This window comes from Coregonus clupeaformis, chromosome 18 (assembly GCF_020615455.1).
Source record: "Coregonus clupeaformis isolate EN_2021a chromosome 18, ASM2061545v1, whole genome shotgun sequence".
Taxonomy (NCBI): Eukaryota; Metazoa; Chordata; class Actinopteri; order Salmoniformes; family Salmonidae; genus Coregonus; species Coregonus clupeaformis.
The window spans coordinates 9,861,507-9,881,757 of record NC_059209.1 but is presented as its reverse complement, the minus strand read 5'-3'; the positions used below and the strand labels follow the sequence as shown (position 1 = coordinate 9,881,757).

Here is a 20,251-nt window from a genome sequence, read left to right as displayed (position 1 = left end):
ATGAGGTGGTAATTGAGTCGCCTTCTTTTTACAGAAGGTGAGTGCCAAATCGGCATACTCAGGAGGAATGTGCATGGTGGGAATTTGGTTCGGACTTTCCACCGTCGTTGCCCCTACGGAAACACCTACACACCGCCCGACACACTGATCAGACCATCCCTTGAGAGCCCTCTGTTGCCATGAAATGTTGGGGTCATGAGATGTTAACCAGGGAAGCCCCAACACCACGGGAAACCAATGAGAGACAGGGGTTAATATAGGGAATACAATCCAACATAATGGGAAAAAAGGTGTAAACAATAAAGACCAAACAAGACAAACACCGAAACATCGATCGGCAGCAGCTAGTACTCCGGGGACGACGAACGCCGAAGCCTGCCCGAGCAAGGAGGAGGAGCAGCCTCGGCTGAATCCGTGACAGAATTATATTGAATTCTGCTTATACAGTGCCTCGGAAAGCATTCAGACCCTTTGACTTTTTCCACATATGGTTAGTTTACAGCCTTATTCTAAAATTGACTAAATAAAAAAAAATCCTCAGCAATACTTTCCGAAGGCACTGTATATCACACCAGAATAAACAAAGTTCAAATGCAGACTCCAAGACCATTGATTGAGTGTTTTTGAAGTGACAGGTTGGCACGAAATCTGTAGCCTATCTCAGCTGCGCAGTATCGGCACAATGGACCACGCCCTACTCACTAAAGCAAAGCCGTTTTGGTAATGAATGTAGGCTACAAGATTGATTGCGTAAATCACCTATTACAAACAGCCTATGTGAATGCAGCCGTACCCACAGGAGGCTGCTGAGGGGAGAACGGCTCATCATAATCGAAATGGAGCAAAAGGAATGGTATTCAAACATCTGGAAACCATGTGTTTGATGTATTTGACACCATTCCACCTATTCCGCTCCAGTCATTACCACAAGCCCGTTCTCCCCAATAAGGCACCACCAACCTCCTGTGCTGTGCACACAGCTGTCTTACTAAAATAATGCTAACTAAATGCTGAAAGTAGTAGCCTAGTTATTCATGCATGCAAACAAAAATATTGAATAGCAGTTTGGCTTAGAATACTGACCTGACTGCGAATGAATGAATGTGAACAGAACAAAACAGTGGTACCAAGTAGACCTAGCAAGCAAATGTTTTTATCGATTACACAATCTACAGTGCTATGAAAAAGTATTTGCCCCCTTTCTAATTTTCTCTACTTTTGCATATTTGTGATACTGAATGTTATCAGATCTTCAACCAAAACCTAATATTAGATAAAGAGAACATAAGTGAACAAATAACACAACAATTACATATTTATTTCATAAACAAAGTTATGCAACACCCAATTCCCCTGTGTGAAAAAGTAATTGCCCCCTTACACTCAATAACTGGTTGTGCAACCTTTAGCTGCAATGACTCCAACCAAATGCTTCCTGTAGTTGTTGATCAGTCTCTCATGTCGCTGTGGAGGAATTTTGGCCCACTCTTCCATGCAGAACTGCTTTAACTCAGTGACGTGTGGGTTTTCAAGCATGAACTGCTCGTTTCAAGTCCTGCCACAACATCTCAATTGGGATTAGGTCTCAACTTTGACTAGGCCATTCCAAAACTTCCAATTTGTTGCTTTTTAGCAATTTTCAAGTAGACTTGATTGTGTGTTTTGGATCATTGTCTTGCTGCATGACCAGCTGCGCTTCAGCTTCAGCTCACAGACGGATGGTCTGACATTCTCCTGTAGAATTCTCTGATACAGAGCAGAATTCATGGTTCCTTCTATTAAGGCAAGTCGTCCAGGTGCTGAGGCAGCAAAGCATCCCCAAACCATCACACCACTACCACCATGCTTGACCTTTGGTATGAGGTTCTTACTGTGGAATGCAGTGAGATGCAGCCATGCACAGCTGTCTTGCCAAACAAACATGGAAAATCATGCCACTCATGAGTACAGCAACACGTTGTGATATGGCACAATACACTTCTGTGGAACAAATTCAACCCACGTAATCAATTAAGCAATGCCAGCCTACCATAAACACGTTTCGAATACGTACAGTTCCCTATTTTAACCCCGAAAACCAATAGGCTTCAAGAAAACCATAATAGATGGTTTCTATTTCTATGATGAAACATACCGACATGTAGCTATACCCAGGGGTGTCATTTGGGTTCTTGCATTGGAATTATATTGAATTCTGCTTATATCACACTATACCACAATAAACATAAAAGTTCAAATCCAAGACCATTGAGTGCCTTTGACCAAGAAGTGACAGGTTGGCGTGAAATCTCCATTGCGCTCTATCAGCACCATGGACAGTGCCCTACACACTAAAGCAAGGCCGTTTTAAACCTAGGCTGGCTAGAGAAGTTATTTTACCATTCCATACCCTAGGTTTTTGCTGAAATGATGCCACTGGCTATACCACCAAGATTTTGATGAAAACCAACCAGCTAGATCGTTTCTTACCTTTTCAGAAGAGTTGCGGCTTCCTTGATGCTCTGTGGAACTTCCTGAGTTCCAGATTTCCCTCAAATGCCAATTGGATTAGTTGAGCATGCTTCTTCTGTGCTGACTGAACACGTTTGTCAAAGTGGAAAACAAGTTCTCGCATGTAGCTGTGGACACCCCAAAAGTCAATACATGTTTCAGTGCCGTAAGCATGGTCGGCATAGCGGAGAGAGGCCCAGAAAATCGTTGCAGGATATCAAGTGGGGTCCATTTGTCCTCATTGGAGCCGGATCGGGCGATTTCAGTCTGCAAAAACTGGCAAGCAACACTAAACTCAGCTTCCACCAAATCTGTTTTTCTTAGATCCAGCAGTGGTTTCACATCTAGAAAGTTATGGCTCTCTGGGTCAAGGGGCACACAGGGCCTCCACCAGTTGGGTGCGTGCTCAGTCCCCTCCTGTACTCCCTGTTCACCCATGACTGCATGGCCAGGCACGACTCCAACACCATCATTAAGTTTGCCGACGACACAACAGTGGTAGGCCTGATCACTGACAACGATGAGACAGCCTATAGGGAGGAGGTCAGAGACCTGACCGTGTGGTGCCAGGATAACAACCTCTCCCTCAACGTGACCAAGACAAAGAAGATGATTGTGGACTACAGGAAAAAAAAGAGGACTGAGCACGCCCCTATTCTCATCGACGGGGCTGTAGTGGAACAGGTTGAGAGCTTCAAGTTCCTTGGTGTCGACATCACCAATGAACTATCATGGTCCAAACACACCAAGACAGTCGTGAAGAGGGCACGACAAAGCCTATTCCCCCTCAGGAGACTGAAAAGATTTGGCATGGGTCCTCAGATCCTCAAAAAAGTATACAGCTGCACCATCGAGAGCATCCTGACTGGTTGCATCACCGCCTGGTATGGCAACTGCATGGCCTCCGACCGCAAGGCACTACAGAGGGTAGTGCGTACGGCCCAGTACATCACTGGGGCCAAGCTTCCTGCCATCCAGGACCTCTATACCAGGCGGTGTCAGAGGAAGGCCCTCAAAATTGTCAAAGACTCCAGCCACCCTAGTCATAGACTGTTCTCTCTGCTACCGCACGGCAAGCGGTACCAGAGTGCCAAGTCTAGGTCCAAAAGACTTCTCAACAGCTTCTACCCCCAAGCCATAAGACTCCTGAACAGCTAATCATGGCTACCCGGACTATTTGCATTGTTTGGAGCTGGTGGTGCCACTGGCACTGCACTGTGCCCAAATGGATTCGAACTCGCTGTCACACCTCAGCTTCTCAACGCACTCCTACGCAATGCGGACCACTTTGAATCCAGTGTAAAAATCGGTTGCTTTTGCCTGGAGTAATTTGTTTGGAGGATCGAGAAGACTGAGGATTCTGTGCACCATGGTGGCTGTAAACTTAAAGCCGGGGTCTGTCACCTCCTTCAGCAGCCTTGTAGCCTCGAGTCTACTTCTGTGTTGTACGAACGCGTGCATTCGATGTCAGAGAGGAACTTCACAATGCTGTCACAACTTTTAACAACCACTGACACAGTAGCCACGTGTCCCCTTCTCCTTAGGCTTTGTTTGGGTACTTTGGCAAAGCCAATTTCTGATACCCATCGTGGCCGCTTAGCTGGTTCGAGCTAGCTAAATAGGTGAAGGCTAATAACATGAACGCTTTTTATAGCTAGCTAAGAAGCTAACTAAACTCTATAGTGGTGGGGCGTGAGGCAGAGTTAAGTGAAGCAGCTTCAATGGTAAACTTGACCCCGCCCTTATAAATAAAAATTAAATATTACAGGCGGAGGGGTATCACGTTATTCACTTAGCCTACCAAAGATGAGAAGCGTTTTCCCACGCTTTTTATGGAAACCCAAAGGAGTCATACCTAACCGCCCCTGGGGCTTTCCATAGCCCTCCTACACAAACCGCAGCACGCTCTGTCCATTGTGCTGACACAGTGCAGCAAAGATACACATTTTGCGCCAACCTGTCACTCAATCATTTGAACTAATTTGCTATTTTTACATAGGGACATAAAACTAAAATGAAGGGGCTAAGCCCCCTTTTGCCCCCTTGTGGAGCTGGGCCTGAGGTGAACATACTCTAACTTGAGGTGTGTGGCTGAGCACTGGAGTGTCCAAGCGCCCTGATTGTTTGGATGAACAGAGGTGTGATTGGTGATTGACAGGGCTGAAGGCCAGTCAGGTTAAGAGGGACAGCTTTTTTTTTACAACAAACAAATGTTGGACAGAGCCACAGATGGCTATATCTGTCTCCTAATACAGGACTGTTAAAGGCCCAGTGCATTACTTTTGTGATTTTATTTTTTATTTTTCAGAGGGTGCTGCAGCACCCTCAACACCCCTACTTCCCGTGTGGTCAAAGTATGTATTTAGTAGCCTAGGTATGTAGCTGTAGGTTGATTGGAAGAATAATCTGACCCTGGTATTAGTGGTCACATGGTTTATTCAAATGATAGTGTGGTGGTGGTTGTAAAAAATCCGACAAACATCGACAAATTTGACAGTAACAAGACTAGAGACACAAATCGACATTTCCTCCTGGTTAATATCGTCTCTGTGTGGGGGTGATAGCTAGAAGGATTACAGCTTTTGTCAAATTAACGTCAGATTTGACTTTTCGTAGCATGTTAGGAGAATTATGTTAGGGTTAGCTAAAGTGAAAAAAAAACGACGTTAATTTGACAAAAACTGGGTCCCATCTAGCCATGACCCTGACTGCGTTCACGTTCTAGAACGTTCAATTGAACGGAAACGGTGGTGGAATGAACGACCAGTTGAAAAACGGGGAGGGGTTGTGAGTTGGGGAACACTGTCAGCATGGCAACTGCCCTTTAAATGTCACTCATTGCTTCAAGCCACACCCACCAAACGTACCTCAAAGCCTGTTCAAGAACGTACAACAACGTTTGGGGGGAAAGTGTCGTACAGTACAAACCGTTCCGCAACGTAGCAAACGTTCAAGCGAACTGAACGCACCTCCTGTGAGGGCGCTTCATTCGATAATTCTGACCAATGGTAGAGGTACGGAGGCGGGCCCATTTCATGTTAGCCAATGGGGTGATACTACGTCCCTAGTAGCTGCTTTCATCCGGATGAGGAATTTGAAGTGAGTAGCTTGAATGAACCACAATATTGAACTAAAATAGCATGCGATTCAACGATGTCTTAAAATGTGTGTATAATACACAAATTATTGTAATTGTTCATTGTAAACCTAGTTAATCTTGCCAACTCAAATTCTAATAAAAACGGATTGAAAGTTAATCGGCCGTGTCAGCTAGCTAGCTAAATTAGCATATCAAGCTAGCCAATTGTGAATTCCGCGTTTGGTTTGTCGACCATTCCATTTCAGTCATTTGTTGTTAGTTCGCATGTCAATTTATACGTTTTTCTTAGATAGGTATTTGTTTGATGTTATCTGGAAATAGTTCTGTTTTGCAGATTCATAGCAATATCAGATTACCACTTTTCCACCAGCCAAGATGTGCAGCTATCATGGTACCATCAGAGTGTTGGTGCAGGTTCTTTGGGCCCACCTGCTCTGTGGATGGGCGTTTGGCTCCGAGCTTACGTTTGAGCTTCCGGATAACGCAAAACAGTGTTTCTATGAAGATATTATCATTGGCACCAAGTGTACACTTGAGTTCCAGGTAAGTTGATTGAGGCCCTCACATTATGACATGGAGGTATATGGGAATAACTATAGCTAAATGGATAGGCTGTATTTTAAACAAAACATTTTCTCTCCAGGTTGTCACTGGCGGGCATTACGATGTTGACTGTCGTCTAGAGGATACAGATGGTACGGTTCTTTACAAAGAAATGAAGAAGCAGTACGATAGCTTTACATTTACGGCTGCCAAGAACGGAACATATAAGTTCTGCTTCAGCAATGAGTTTTCTACCTTCACGCATAAGACCGTCTACTTTGATTTCCAAGTTGGAGAGGATCCCCCACTTTTCCCCAATGAAAACAGGGTCACTGCTTTAACCCAGGTAGGTCTGTTGTTGATGACTATTGCTGAGAGGTGTTTTTCTGTGCGGTATTTAATATGGCAGTTCAATCAAACATAAACAATCAGTTAATTTTCTACATCAGTTTGCCCCATTTGGCAAAGATGTCATGGAATGAACTGTGTGCAAAGATTTCTGGTTATTTGCAGTGCTTGCATGTCAAACCATGCAGGGATCTTGCATGCCTTTTTTAGCCTGTAAATACCTCTGTTTCAGATGGAGTCTGCCTGTGTGTCCATTCATGAGGCCCTGAAATCGGTAATTGACTATCAGACACATTTCCGTCTGCGGGAGGCTCAGGGACGCAGCCGTGCCGAGGACCTTAACACAAGAGTGGCTTTCTGGTCCATTGGGGAGGCCTTCATATTGCTGGTGGTCAGCATCAGCCAGGTGGTCTTGCTGAGGAGCTTCTTTTCTGACAGGAAGACCACCACGACGCGTGTTGGATCCTAACATCCCACAGCATCGCATCTCATCCCGGTCACCTCCACAAGGGACTTCAGATCCAATGCCGCCAACAACAACAGTTCACAGTTCATGGCAGAATTTATTTGTTTTTTTTATAGATGCCATTCATAGAATTTGAATTTTTAAGGTACATTCAAGCTTTGAAGTTACTTTTAACAAACCCAGTGGATTATCTAAATAAAATCAAGCAAATAATGTTGGAAATACAACAACGTATTTATTATGTGGGTGCATATTGTCTGTTTTTTACAACACTGTTTACCAGAATAATTTGAACATACTGGTAGCCCGTCTTGCAGTTCTAATTTGAGACCTACCTGATACATTAAATCGTAGTTGCAGAATTTAATTTGCGCACAGTTCTCACTTCCTTTAGTAATGAGTAAATTCAAACTTGGTTGTTAGATTCAAGTTATGATATCAAACAAATCAAAAGTACTCTGTCTGGTGTAAACAATTGGTAAGCATATTCTTTGTTTTTAATGTGAGATTCCACTCCTCAACAGGCTTGTGGCAAGCAGAGGTTGTGTTTTGGGTGGATGGACCTTGACTTTCTGCATTTCTAGGAGTTTAACCATCTCTTTATTGTAACTGGTGTTTTGTTCTTGGTGTATATGGTTAAAACAATATGAAGCTGGTGTAAGCACAATTATTTAATTTGTTTTATATTAGGCATGTGTGTGGTCTTATTTTTGGGTTGTGTACTGTTCATTATTATTTCCTCACAGTCATCAGCTTGTTGGCAGTCCAAGGAATTGTTTCCTTATTTGCATAGCTGAATAAACATTTTCTGGTAAACCCATTGTCTGACCTTCAATATATGAATAAACTGAGCCACAGAAATGGATAGCATCTATGGTATATCCAGAACTTATGAGATTTACAGGTAACTGCCAAAATAAAGGAAACACCAACATACTGTCTTACTAGAGCGTTGGGCCACCACAAGCTAGAGCAGCTTCAATGCACCGTGGCATAGATTCTACAAGTGTCTGGAACTCTGTTGGAGGGATGCGACACCATTCTTCCACGAGAGATTCCATAATTTAGTGTTTTGTTGATGGTTGTGGAAATGCTTCCTCAGATGCTGCTCCAGAATCTCCCATAAGTGTTCAACTGGGTGACAGATTTATGGCCAAGGCATATGGTTTTCATGCTCATCAAACCATTCAGTGTCCTGTGGATGGGTGCATTGTCATCCTATGGGGCAAAGCCATGGTCGCCAAAATAATGGCCTGCCCAGCATTTTTGACATGACCCTAAGCATGATGGGATGTTAGTTGGTTAATTAACTCAAGAACCACACCTGTGTGGAAGCACCTGCTTTCAATATACTTTCTGTCCCTAATTTATTCAAGTGTTTCCATTATTTCGGCAATTACCTCTATAATGTGTTGCAGAATATTTCACAATAATTACATTTGGTTAGAGAGCTCTTTAATCACATTAAGAATCTCCAATCCAAAGTTAAATCTAGAATCGGTTTCCTATTTCGCAACAAAGCCTCCTTCACTCATGCTGCCAAACATGCCCTCGTAAAACTGACTATCCTACCGATCCTTGACTTCGGCGATGTCATTTACAAAATAGCCTCCAACACTCTACTCAGCAAATTGGATGTAGTCTATCACAGTGCCATCCGTTTTGTCTCCAAAGCCCCATATACTACCCACCACTGTGACCTGTACGCTCTTGTTGGCTGGTCCTCACTACATATTCGTCGCCAAACCCACTGGCTCCAGGCCATCTATAAATCACTGCTAGGCAAATCCCTGCATTATCTTAGCTCATTGGTCACCATAGCAACACCCACCCGTAGTCTGCGCTCCAGCAGGTATATCTCACTGGTCATCCCCAAAGCCAACACCTCCTTTGGCCGCCATTCCTTCCAGTTCTCTGCTTTCAATGACTGGAACAAATTTTAAAAATCTCTGAAGCTGGAGACACTTATCTCCCTCACTAACTTTAAGCATCAGTTGTCAGAGCACCTTACCGATCACTGCACCTGTACACAGCCCATCTGAAATTAGCCCACCCAACTACCTCATCCCTATATTGTTATTTATTTTGCTCATTTGTACCCCAGTATCTCTATTTGCACATCATCTCTTGCACATCTATCATTCCAGTGTTAATACTAATTGTAATTATTTTGCACTATAGCCTATTTATTGCCTTACCTCCATAACTTGCTACATTTGCACACACTGTATATATATTTATTTCTGTTGTATTTTTGACTTTGTTTTGTTTTACCCCATATGTAACTCTGTGTTGTTGTTTTTATCGCACTGCTTTGCTTTATCTTGGCCAGGTCGCAGTTGTAAATGAGAACTTGTTCTCAACTGGTTTACTTGGTTAAATAAAGGTGAAATAAAATAAAAACATAAATAAAAAATTCTGAGAGTATCATCAGGAATAGCTGATACATTAAAATCCCACTCACTGCTCAGGTTTCTGATGATCAACAACGATTACATTTAGTTCTTTACATAGGATGCAGCTTGTGGGCAATGTACACTTGTGAACATCATGAAAGGTGTGGTTGTATACAACACTGAGAAATGTGTCAAGGAACATTTGTAATGAAACATTTTATGATTGTATTGTCTAGTGATATTTTCAAGAACTGCAGAAAGCGTTCAACTTTTTCTGAAATTGATCTTGATTCTACACACTTGGTGCTTGTTGATCTAATAATTGATCACAGAGGAAAAAACGACATATTATACTCTGTACATTGTTCACTCAACCTCCAGGAGGAGGTAGTAGACAACAATAAAATACATGCAATACAATCTCCCCATCTGCCTGTAAGGACATGAAAATGTTATTATTAGTTTAATACAGTTTTATGCGCAGATGCCAACTTTATTCACACAAACCAAAAACATGTAAATGACATCTTGCTCAACCTCCTAAAATGATGGAGTCGGGTATTTCCCTTTAACTGCTATTGCGTAAACGAACACCAGCGAATAAGCGAATATCAGCTCTGTGATTGGATGGTTTCCTTTTCAATAAATAAGGAATTACAAAAATGTTGTTCCCGGGCCTGAGCTACAGGTGCCCCGTTCAAAGCCCATCGGCGACGTCTGCTCAAAACAAAGGTCACGTAACCAAGCACTTGGAGTAATTAGTAGGATTCTGAGTTTTCACATACAAAAGTGATTTATTTTGATACAAACTCTTTATATGCCTTCCCAATGAAAAGTAATTTGAAAATTCAAACATTTTATGGAAAATATATGTATGTTTCTGGACGATACAGTATGCTGCGTAATTGTTGACATGACCGAGCGGCACTTTTCGATTTGAGAAGCGTGCTCCTCCCTCAATATTTTTGCCCGTTCCTGTCACGTGCCCAACACCGCAGCATAATCGAATCCGCCCATTGAGTCGTGACGATCTAACCAGTGTGGTGGGTGGACAAATTTGCCCGCCCCCCTCAAGAACATTGAAGAAAAATAGCCATACTAGCTAGATTTTCTTATGTTATTTCCTCTGGGATACATTTAATGTGCGGGCAAAATTTGCGACTCTACAAGCTGGTCAACGAAGAAAAATAACGCATCTCAACTGACTTCGTCTGCTGGACAATGTTGGCTAGCTAGCTTAGCTGTACACGAAATACCAAGCCGTGTGGATGTTCTCTGGCCCTCACTGTATTTCTTGATCTTTAAACTGGATACAACATTTAGATATACGTCTACTTGCACGTGGTTCTGTCGGAAAATGACATGCAGAACTAAGGCTAATCAAAAAATATTGCTTGATGAAATTGAAAAGGACGTCGGACAGCGTAGACTGAACACTCCTAGCTGGGGCGTATTCATTACGCCGATTCTTTTGCAAAACGTTTCTCAGACGGAAGCGAACGGGGCGGAATCTACATTAATTTGTCCAATAGAAACTCTCGTTTTAGTTGCGAAATGTTTTGCAACTGTTTGCTAAATGATTACACCCCTGGGGTGTATTCATTACGGAAACTGTTTACCGTTTAAGAACCAAACTAAACGGGCCGGGACCTACCTGAATGTGTCCGGTAGAAACTTTCGTTTGCGTTTTCCGTTTGGAGTAAACGGGTTTTGTTGCAAACGTTTTGCAACAGATTTTGCGTAATGATTACACCCATGATATCTGGTTGATGAACTGTACGGTAGCTAGCTACCCAGCCAATTTAGGAAGGTAGCTATATATCCGTCGCTAACAAACTTTCAATTGAGAAGAGGGGAAAGCAGAACATGGCAATTTTAACAAAAACGTTTTTCAGTAGCTAGCTGGCTGATTTCTGCCTCCCATTTGGCTAATTTAGCAAGAAGTAGTTAGCTAGTCACCTAGTATCGAGTGCCACAAAGGCTTCTGCTCAACACCTGCCACATACTTTTATCTAGACGCTCGTGTCTTCTTAATCAACGGTGTATCAGTGAACAAAGCTGCAGAAATGGATTTACATACGGCCGTGTTCAATGCAGCCAGAGACGGCAAGCTACGGTTGCTTAAGAAGCTTTTGGAGAACAAAACTGGCCTAGAGGTTACCAAATTAATGGCAGAGAAAACAAACGGGGCGACCCCTTTGCTTATGGCTGCAAGATACGGACACCTGGATTTAGTGGAGTATCTTTTGGAGTGTTGCTGCGCACCCGTTGAGGTTGGGGGGTCAGTGAATTTTGATGGAGAGACTATCGAGGGTGCCCCCCCTCTATGGGCTGCCTCAGCAGCAGGACACCTGAAAGTAGTGCAATCTTTACTTGGCCACGGTGCCTCTGTGAACGATACAACACTCACCAATTCCACCCCCCTGAGAGCAGCCTGCTTCGATGGACATCTGGACATTGTAAAATACCTGGTAGAGCACAAGGCAGACCTGGAGGTGGCAAACAGACATGGTCACACATGCCTCATGATCTCGTGTTACAAAGGACACAAGGAAATTGCCCAGTATCTTTTGGAGAAAGATGCTGACGTTAACAGGAAAAGTGTTAAAGGTGAGGTCACACATTCAAACGTTTATTTCCCTGCATTGTATATCCCTGGGCCTACCTGAGCAATGAGACGAGGCCTAGGACCTGGCAGGTGCTCTGTTTTTATGTAATGACGGCTCAAAACTAAAATGATGAAACATTCAGTAATTTGCTGTTAAATTCAGATGACATTTATCTGATGATACAATGTGCCAAACCCGTATACGTTCATGCTGTTTTTCAGACTTTCTCAAGGTAAATCCTCGCATTTGGACATCTAATCAGGTCACCTAACAAGCTGGATTAATTTGTATTTAAACCAATTAGGGGACGTGATACCACCCAGGCCTGTTCTAAATTTAAGCCTTACAATAGCCCACTCACAAGATCTGTTCCAATCCATGATATTTGTACCCCCTTGGAAGGTGCTTAGATTGGCACATTGCTTACATCACTCTGGGTTACTCCTAGAGGGAAAGGGTTACAGGCAAGCATGTGGGAAGACATTTGCTTACCAAATTATCTGACAAACATATTTAGTTATGAAATGTAGCAAATGTAACCTTTTTGTCTCTTCACTTAAACATCTACTTTAAATTAACTTGAATATACATTTGAATATATTTTTTATATTTTTATTTATTGAAAATGGTTTCCAGTTTGCAAAACATGTATTAGTATTGCTTTCTTCACAGGTAACACAGCATTACATGACTGTGCTGAATCCGGCAGCTTGGAGATAATGAAGATGCTGCTAAAATATGGTGCCACCATGGAGCGGGATGGTTATGGAATGACCCCACTGCTGTCTGCTAGTGTGACTGGCCACACTAACATTGTTGACTATCTGACACAACACCAGCAAACAAACCAAATGGAGAGGATAAATGCCCTCGAACTGCTTGGTGCCACTTTTGTGGACAAAAAGAGGGATCTTCTTGGGGCATTAAAGTACTGGAAGAGGGCCATGGACCTGAGATACAGTGACAGCAAAAATGTTCTCAACAAAGCAAAGCCAAAGCAGTTGATCATGGCCTATGACTATGCCAGGGAGGTAAGTAATGGGGAGGAGCTAGACAGTCTAATCTCAGACCCAGATGAGATGAGGATGCAGGCCCTGCTCATTAGAGAGCGCATCCTGGGCCCCTCCCACCCCGACACCTCTTACTACATCCGCTACCGGGGCGCTGTATACGCCGACTCTGGGAATTTTGAGCGCTGCATTAACCTTTGGAAGTACGCTCTGGACATGCAGCAGAGCAACTTGGACCCCCTCAGCCCCATGACAGCCAGCAGCCTGCTGTCCTTCGCCGAGCTATTCTCCTTCATGCTCCAGGACCGCGCTAAAGGCCTTCTGGGCACCTCGGTCTCCTTCGACGACCTCATGGGCGTCCTCAGTAAGAGCGTGCTGGAGATTGAACGAGCGGTGAAACAAACCCAGCCTGACCCGGCTCATCTCAGCAAGGCCCTCTCCATCATCCTGCATCTCATCTGCCTGCTGGAGAAGGTCCCTTGTACTGTGGAGCAGGACCACTTCAAGAAGGAGACCATCTACAGGTTCCTCAAGCTGCAGCCCTGCGGTAAGAACGGCTATAGCCCGCTCCACCTGGCCGTGGACAGGAACACCACCTGCGTGGGCCGCTACCCTGTCTGTAAGTTCCCCTCTTTCCAGGTCACCTCTATCCTACTGGAGTGTGGGGCGGACGTTAACTGCCGCGACGAGGACAACAACAGCCCCCTGCATGTGGCCGCCTCCAACAACCACCCGGACATCATGAACCTGCTGATCGCCTGCGGCACGCACTTTGACAGCACCAACTCCCTGAAGCAGACGGCCTGCGACCTGCTGGACGAGAAGGAGATGGCCAAGAACATGATCCAGCCCATCAACCACACCACCCTGCAGTGTCTGGCTGCACGGGCTATCATCAAGCACAGCCTCTGCTACAGAGGCAACATCCCAGAGAAGCTGGAGGCCTTTGTGCTTCTCCACAGATAATGACTATTAAAGACGTGTGTGCTACCATCCTCCTCGCCCCATGTGCACTCTTTTTGATTATATTGAAGTCCATGATGAACATTGCGTGAACTTACTTTTTTCCCCCTTGCAAAGCCAGAATGAAAGAGTGACTGCCCCTAAAAGCAACTTCTTGTTTTGAAAACAGCTTATGTGGCATCAATATGAGTCAAACATTTATTGTAGTGTCAAAATTGTCTACAAAGTGTAAATAGGATAATTTTGGTCGTAGTCAGTCTCTTCCAAAACGGAGATTTGCGAAATGATAGGAAAAAATGATATGTCACAGAATGAGGAGTACCCTAACATTTTGTATGGGTTGGGTTTATTTAAATCCTGCCCACAGCTGGCAGCACCCAAGTAATCATGAATTCGGAGCAGAGCTGAACGCGACCCCATAGTAATTCCCATGGCCAATTTGGTTTGACATGAGATATTTCTATGGGGCTAGTTCGGGACTATCAGTAAATGACACAATGTACACGGGACATTATTTTTTAAATGTCAATGGCTGAAAAAAAGAGGCCAAATCAGGAAGTGCAGCCTCCTTTAAAGCTCTGTGGCAAATCAATGGGAATTTTTGTAATATGGGCATGCACAATATGTTTTGGTAGTTTTTTGCTTACTAAATTCTACATATTCCATGCTATTTATTAAGATATCATTGAGAGATTTCTCTATGCCTCCTCTTTGTTTCTTTCTGTCTATGCAAAGATGGAGGAATGTTGGGACTTGTTTTTCCATTACTATGTTGCCAATATATGGACTCTCTTAACTTTAATCGTAAATTCTTTATGCCCTCATTCAATGGTTATGTTGTCATGGTTTTGTATCGGCGGAGTTGAGTGTAATGGAATGAATTCATTTCTCTATCAAAACCATGACGCTTTATGAAGTGGTAATGTTTGCAAATACCATAAGTGCTTTATTCCTCCTATGCACAGGCTATGATATGCGACTGTTCTGTGTTAGCACTTGTCTGTGCAATATCTTGCATTATATGTGGTGACTGCCTGTTCCTTTGTTTCCATAATTTGTTACACTAAGCAAAGAGGGATGTGACAATTGCTGAATGGTGTTCGATTGGTAGGGTTAGGTGATTTTATGTGCTAACTGTAAAAGGTAATTGAGTGCAGAAGGTTTTGAGTAGGAGTGTATGCAACCCTTATGCTTCATGTCATTGATCTTTGAACCTGATTTGTTCTATGGTGAGCTGAGCACTAAAACAGTAGACATAGGTTAGTTGGATACTAATATGGCCGTGCATGTAGTTTGAGTTTACAGGAAATTCATTGACATCTGAGCTTTGTACGGCATATCAATTATCGCATAAACTCTTCAGAACTCTGACTAACCCAAACGTGAAACCTTTATATTTGTCCAATTGTATTATAATTGAAAAGAGAGGAGGCCTTGTACAGTGGGGCTGAGCTTTGTGAAATAACCTTGCACATTAGCTTTATTCATGTGGTTAAAGGGCTTTTCATATTTTTAGAAATACATTTAGCTAAGGACCGAACCATACAAATGTACAGTTCCACCAGGGAACTTGCTTTAATTCTGCACTTTAAGACTTCATATGACAAAATGACATCAAGTTAATGTTTTAAGAACTGATTTGACAATAAACCCGTATTGCACTTGTCCTCATTGCCCCAGTGTTTTCATTCAGCCCCAGACAGCTATGCAACAGGATTACACTTTTGTAGTAACTTCCCTGCACACACCTCATTGTTTTGCACAGTTACTGGATGTTCTTTTGATGAGTCATTGTGAGTAATGCGTGTAGCAAGTTGGGTGGATACTCTCTGACCACAGTAGGTCTGTGTAGCTGGCCATGGTTGGTAATGTTATTGTTCTTCTCACTGTTCCACTTGTCTATCTAATGTGTAAAACATGGTTAAGTGTCAACTTTGGGTTCTTTGTCATATGTTTGATCTCTTCAACTGCTGAACAGTAGCCTCGCTCTTGTCTGGAATGTTCTGGAGTGCTAATTTAAAACTGAAATAAGGGTGTTTGCCGTGTGGTTGATTGAGCATGTTCAGACTTGCAGTAGCTGTAGTCTGTCAAGCATGTAAGTAAATTGCATTGTTTCAGTGGATAAATAGTTTTATAGCCACTCAATAGGTCACATATTTTAGGTTTTATTTTGCATTTCTATATGCTTTTTTTCCTTAAAGGATTATGGAACCCCACATTTTGTAAAACTATTTTCCTCGCTGGTATACTCACATTATACTACCATTCCTAATTTCTGGCCTTTTTGGCATTTTACTCTCAGCCTACTTCTGCCGTGTCTTAAAATAACCCAGAATAATGCCCCACTGAAAAGGTGTCCTACATAAGGACTCGCTCCAGTGTCTCCCTGCAGGTGTTTCAGTCAGGACAATGCCCATAAAACAGGTTAAAGGGAGATGGCCCTCCCTGACTGAGACCAGTGCAGAGTCCTATAGCAGCCAGGTACACATGCCATGCATAAGCAAATAAAAGTCCCTTTACCTCTCGTATAGGAGCTCTTTACTTATCTGGTAAAGTGTTGGGATTTTCCATTAGTAATAGCCGGTATGAGAAATGTCTGAAAGATGGCACACACGTACAGTGCATTCGGAAAGTATTCAGACCCCTTGACTTTTAGCACATTTTGTTACGTTACAGCCTTATTCTAAAATAAAATAAAAATAACATCTCATCAATCTACACACAATACCCCATAATGACAAAGCGAAAACAGGGTTTTTTGACATTTTTGCACATTTATTACAACAAAAAAATACCTGTCTATATAAGGTCCCACAGTTGACAGTACAAGTCAGAGCAAAAATCAAGCCATGAGGTTGAAGGAATTGTCCGCAGAGCTCCGAGACAGGATCGTGTTGAGGCACATATCTGGGGAAGGGTACCCAAAAAGGTCTGCAGCATTGAAGGTCCCTAAGAACACAGTGGCCTCCATCATTCTTAAATGGAAGTAGTTTGGAACCACCACAACTCTTCCTAGAGCTGGCTGCCAGGCCAAACTGAACAATCGGGGGAGAAGGGCCTTGGTCAGGGAGGTGACCAAGAACCCGATGGTCACTCTGACAGAGCTCCAGAGTTCCTCTGTGGAGATGGGAGAACCTTCTAGAAAGACAACCATCTCTGCAGCACTCCACCAATCAGGCCTTTATGGTAGAGTGGCCAGATGGAAGCTACTCCTCAGTAAAAGGCACATGACAGCCCGCTTGGAGTTTGACAAAAGGCACCTAAATGACTCTCAGACCATGAAAAACAAGATTCTCTGGTCTGATGAAACCAAGATTGAACTCTGGCCTGAATTCCAAGCATCACGTCTGGAGGAAACCTGGTACCATCCCTACGGTGACGCATGGTGGTGGCAGCGTCATGCTGTGGGGATGTTTTTCAGTGGCAGAGACTGGGAGACTAGTCAGGATCAAGGGAAAGATGAGCGGAGCAAAGTACGGAGAGATACTTGATGAAAACCTGCTCAGGACCTCAGACTGGGGCGACGGTTCACCTTCTAACAGGACAACGACCCTAAGCACACAGCCAAGCCAACGCAGGAGTGGTGACAAGTCTCTGAATGTCCTTGAGTGGCCCAGCCAGAGCCCGGACTTGAACCCGATAGAACATCTCTGGAGAGACCTGAAAATAGCTGTGCAGCGATGCTCCCCATCCAACCTGACAGTGCTTGAGAGGATCTGCAGAGAAGAATGGGAGAAACTCCCCAAATACAGGTGTGCCAAGCTTGTAGCGTCATACCCAAGAAGACTCAAGGCTGTAATCGCTGCCCTTATTTGTCTTTTACAGTACTGTGATTCCTATGCTTTGATACAGTGAGAATCCAGAACAGGAGAGCAGAGCATATAATAAGGGAACTCCAGTCACTGTGCTGTGATGAGTTGTTTCCCTCTCACTGATCTGAGAGATGGTCTTGTGCCTACAGTGACACGGGGGAGCAGCTGTTAGCTTAGCATGGGGGGGGACTGTTAGCTATCTGCTTAGGCCCAGTTCACTTGCCTGCCAAGGACGCTCGAGCCCCTGGATTTATGCAGTGGTGTGCATTACCCTTGATTAGTCTCTACATTGCAGCTGATACCACAAGGACTGCCTCCAGTCCTCAGCCTGCCATCAGGTTGGAGGCCATTGACAGTGTCATTCGAATGGCTTATTTGCTCCAATAGATGTTTTGTAATGATTAGGTTAAGAGAGTACTGATATAAGTAGGACACGTGACATCCCGGCAACTTTGAGAAAAAACAATGGAGTTGTGCCTGGTCGTCACTAGTTACCACAGCCACAACGTCCTAAACCCCGCCTATTTCTACAATTTATTTTCATAAAATGTGATTTTAAACCTAACCTTAACCACACTGCTAACCTTAGGCCTAACCTTAAATTAAGAACAAAAACCAAATGTTTGTTTTCATGAATTTTTACGATATAGCCAATTTTGAGTTTGTGGCTGTGGTAAGTAGTGGAAATAGTTGTGCCCTCTCATTGGCTAGAATTGTCTTTTTCCTACCGACCATTGAGCCAAAGATTTGTAGAACTAACCTAAGATAGACCAGAGCCTGTTGTTTAAAATGGGAGCAAATGAATCATAGTGGGCAGAACAATCAAGGTGGGCAGAGCCAAGCACAAGATAGTGAGATCCCATTGGCGCGTTCTAGCAGTTATTTGCACATTTCATTAGGGAACGCCTACTTTGTGAGTGTGCGTGTGCAATAACTCTTCACCCTTGCACTCCTTCTAAACAACACCATTTTTAGAATCTTTGGCAAAGGGTAGTCTACAAAACACAGTCCACTCTGTTTGTTACAGATTCTAGTTTTGGACGCAGAAATCTGTATGGAGATAAAATGTTTCATCAATCTGTGATTGAGCTATAACAGAGAGGAAGGGTGAGGCCCAAACTCAGCGGAAAATCTGTCTCCCTACAGCAGGTGGCGTTTTTTCGTTGTTTAGCTCACCCAAGCTTTTTTTTCTCCATTTTTATTTTTTATTTTTTTAAATATGAATGGCTTATTTGCTACATGAGGTTTATTTGATCTAATATAAGTTTCATAATGCTTAAGTTGTTACAGTGTACATATTTTAGGGACACACGTGACATCCTGGCAACTTTGACTAAAAATTTTTTTATCCGTTTTCTTGAGATGGCTATGCATATTCATGTCATGAGGCTAGTAGCATAGCATCTCTCTCTCTATTGAATACCAGCGGTTGACTTCAACAACCCTCATTGAATATTCAAAAATGGATTACAATAATGAGATGTATCACCAATCCAAAGAAAGGATAGGTGGGAGCTAGACAGTAATCAACGTAATCTACTCACTGTCGAATATGCCGATTCGTAGGGGCTGACAACTTGCTAGTTCCGGTTTCAGGAGCCCATTACAAAATATCTTTTAAAACTAAACCAAGATAGACCACAGCCTGTCGTTTCCAATTGGAACAAATGATTCAAGTGGGCAAAACAAGCAAGGAGGTGGGCAGAGCCAAACACGAGCTAGCAGGATCCTATTAGCGCGTTCTAGCGTACATCTGCATATTTCCAATAGGGAACGCCTACTCTGTGAAGTGCGCCTGTGCATAAACTCAATTTGCCTTTGCACTCCTTCTAAACAACGTGATTTAAAAAAAAAAAAGGGTAAAGTCTACAAAACTTAGTCCACTCTGTTCATAACATATTCTAGTTTTGGGAACAGAAAACTGTATTGAAATGTTTATGCTGAGTGCAAGGTCTCTCGCAATTCAGACATAAATATCAACCTGTCTTTCAGTTAGAGGACTCCATTTCAAAAGCATCTCCTGCCCATCTGTATAAAAAATGAGGAAGAGTTGATGAGTGACGTATTGAAAGGGGGATATTACTAAACTCTTGTGATGTACTGTCCTATTACTATAGTAATCACCTTTTGTCCCTTCTAAGGTGTTTGCCAACACCTGATTGGCATGGCAGCGTAGATCCGCTCTAGGCCCCTGGTCACAGATACTGGTCATGAAGGAGCCCGACTTCGGCTACTATATCCAACCCGGCTACTATATCCAACCCGGCTACTATATCCAACCCGGCTACTATATCCAACCCGGCTACTATATCCAACCCGGCTACTATATCCAACCCGGCTACTATATCCAACCCGGCTACTATATCCAACCCGGCTACTATATCCAACCCGGCTACTATATCCAACCCGGCTACTATATCCAACCCGGCTACTATATCCAACCCGGCTACTATATCCAACCCGGCTACTATATCCAACCCGGCTACTATATCCAACCCGGCTACTATATCCAAC

The 20,251-nt window shown here is 43.3% G+C and overlaps 2 protein-coding genes across 4 annotated transcripts; both read left to right on the top strand.

Annotated features, from left to right (window-relative positions):
* Positions 1–5,514: 5,514 nt before the first annotated feature.
* Positions 5,515–7,768, top strand: LOC121587255 (transmembrane emp24 domain-containing protein 7-like). Of its 3 annotated transcripts, none has more exons than XM_041904168.2 (4): positions 5,515–5,589; positions 5,925–6,133; positions 6,234–6,479; positions 6,714–7,768. In XM_041904168.2, the coding sequence occupies exons 2-4, from the start codon at positions 5,966–5,968 to the stop codon at positions 6,948–6,950; spliced, it is 651 nt and encodes a 216-aa protein (XP_041760102.1). In that variant the 5' UTR covers positions 5,515–5,589; positions 5,925–5,965; the 3' UTR covers positions 6,951–7,768. The 3 variants fall into 3 exon arrangements, with proteins under 3 accessions (XP_041760102.1, XP_041760101.1, XP_041760103.1); XM_041904167.2 differs by having other exon boundaries at positions 5,541–5,589; positions 5,912–6,133; XM_041904169.2 differs by having other exon boundaries at positions 5,548–5,589; positions 5,961–6,133.
* Positions 7,769–10,237: 2,469 nt separating this feature from the next.
* LOC121587501 (protein fem-1 homolog C) lies at positions 10,238–15,591 on the top strand. The gene is made up of 2 exons (XM_041904491.2): positions 10,238–11,953; positions 12,625–15,591. The coding sequence occupies exons 1-2, from the start codon at positions 11,410–11,412 to the stop codon at positions 13,926–13,928; spliced, it is 1,848 nt and encodes a 615-aa protein (XP_041760425.1). The 5' UTR covers positions 10,238–11,409; the 3' UTR covers positions 13,929–15,591.
* Positions 15,592–20,251: the final 4,660 nt, after the last annotated feature.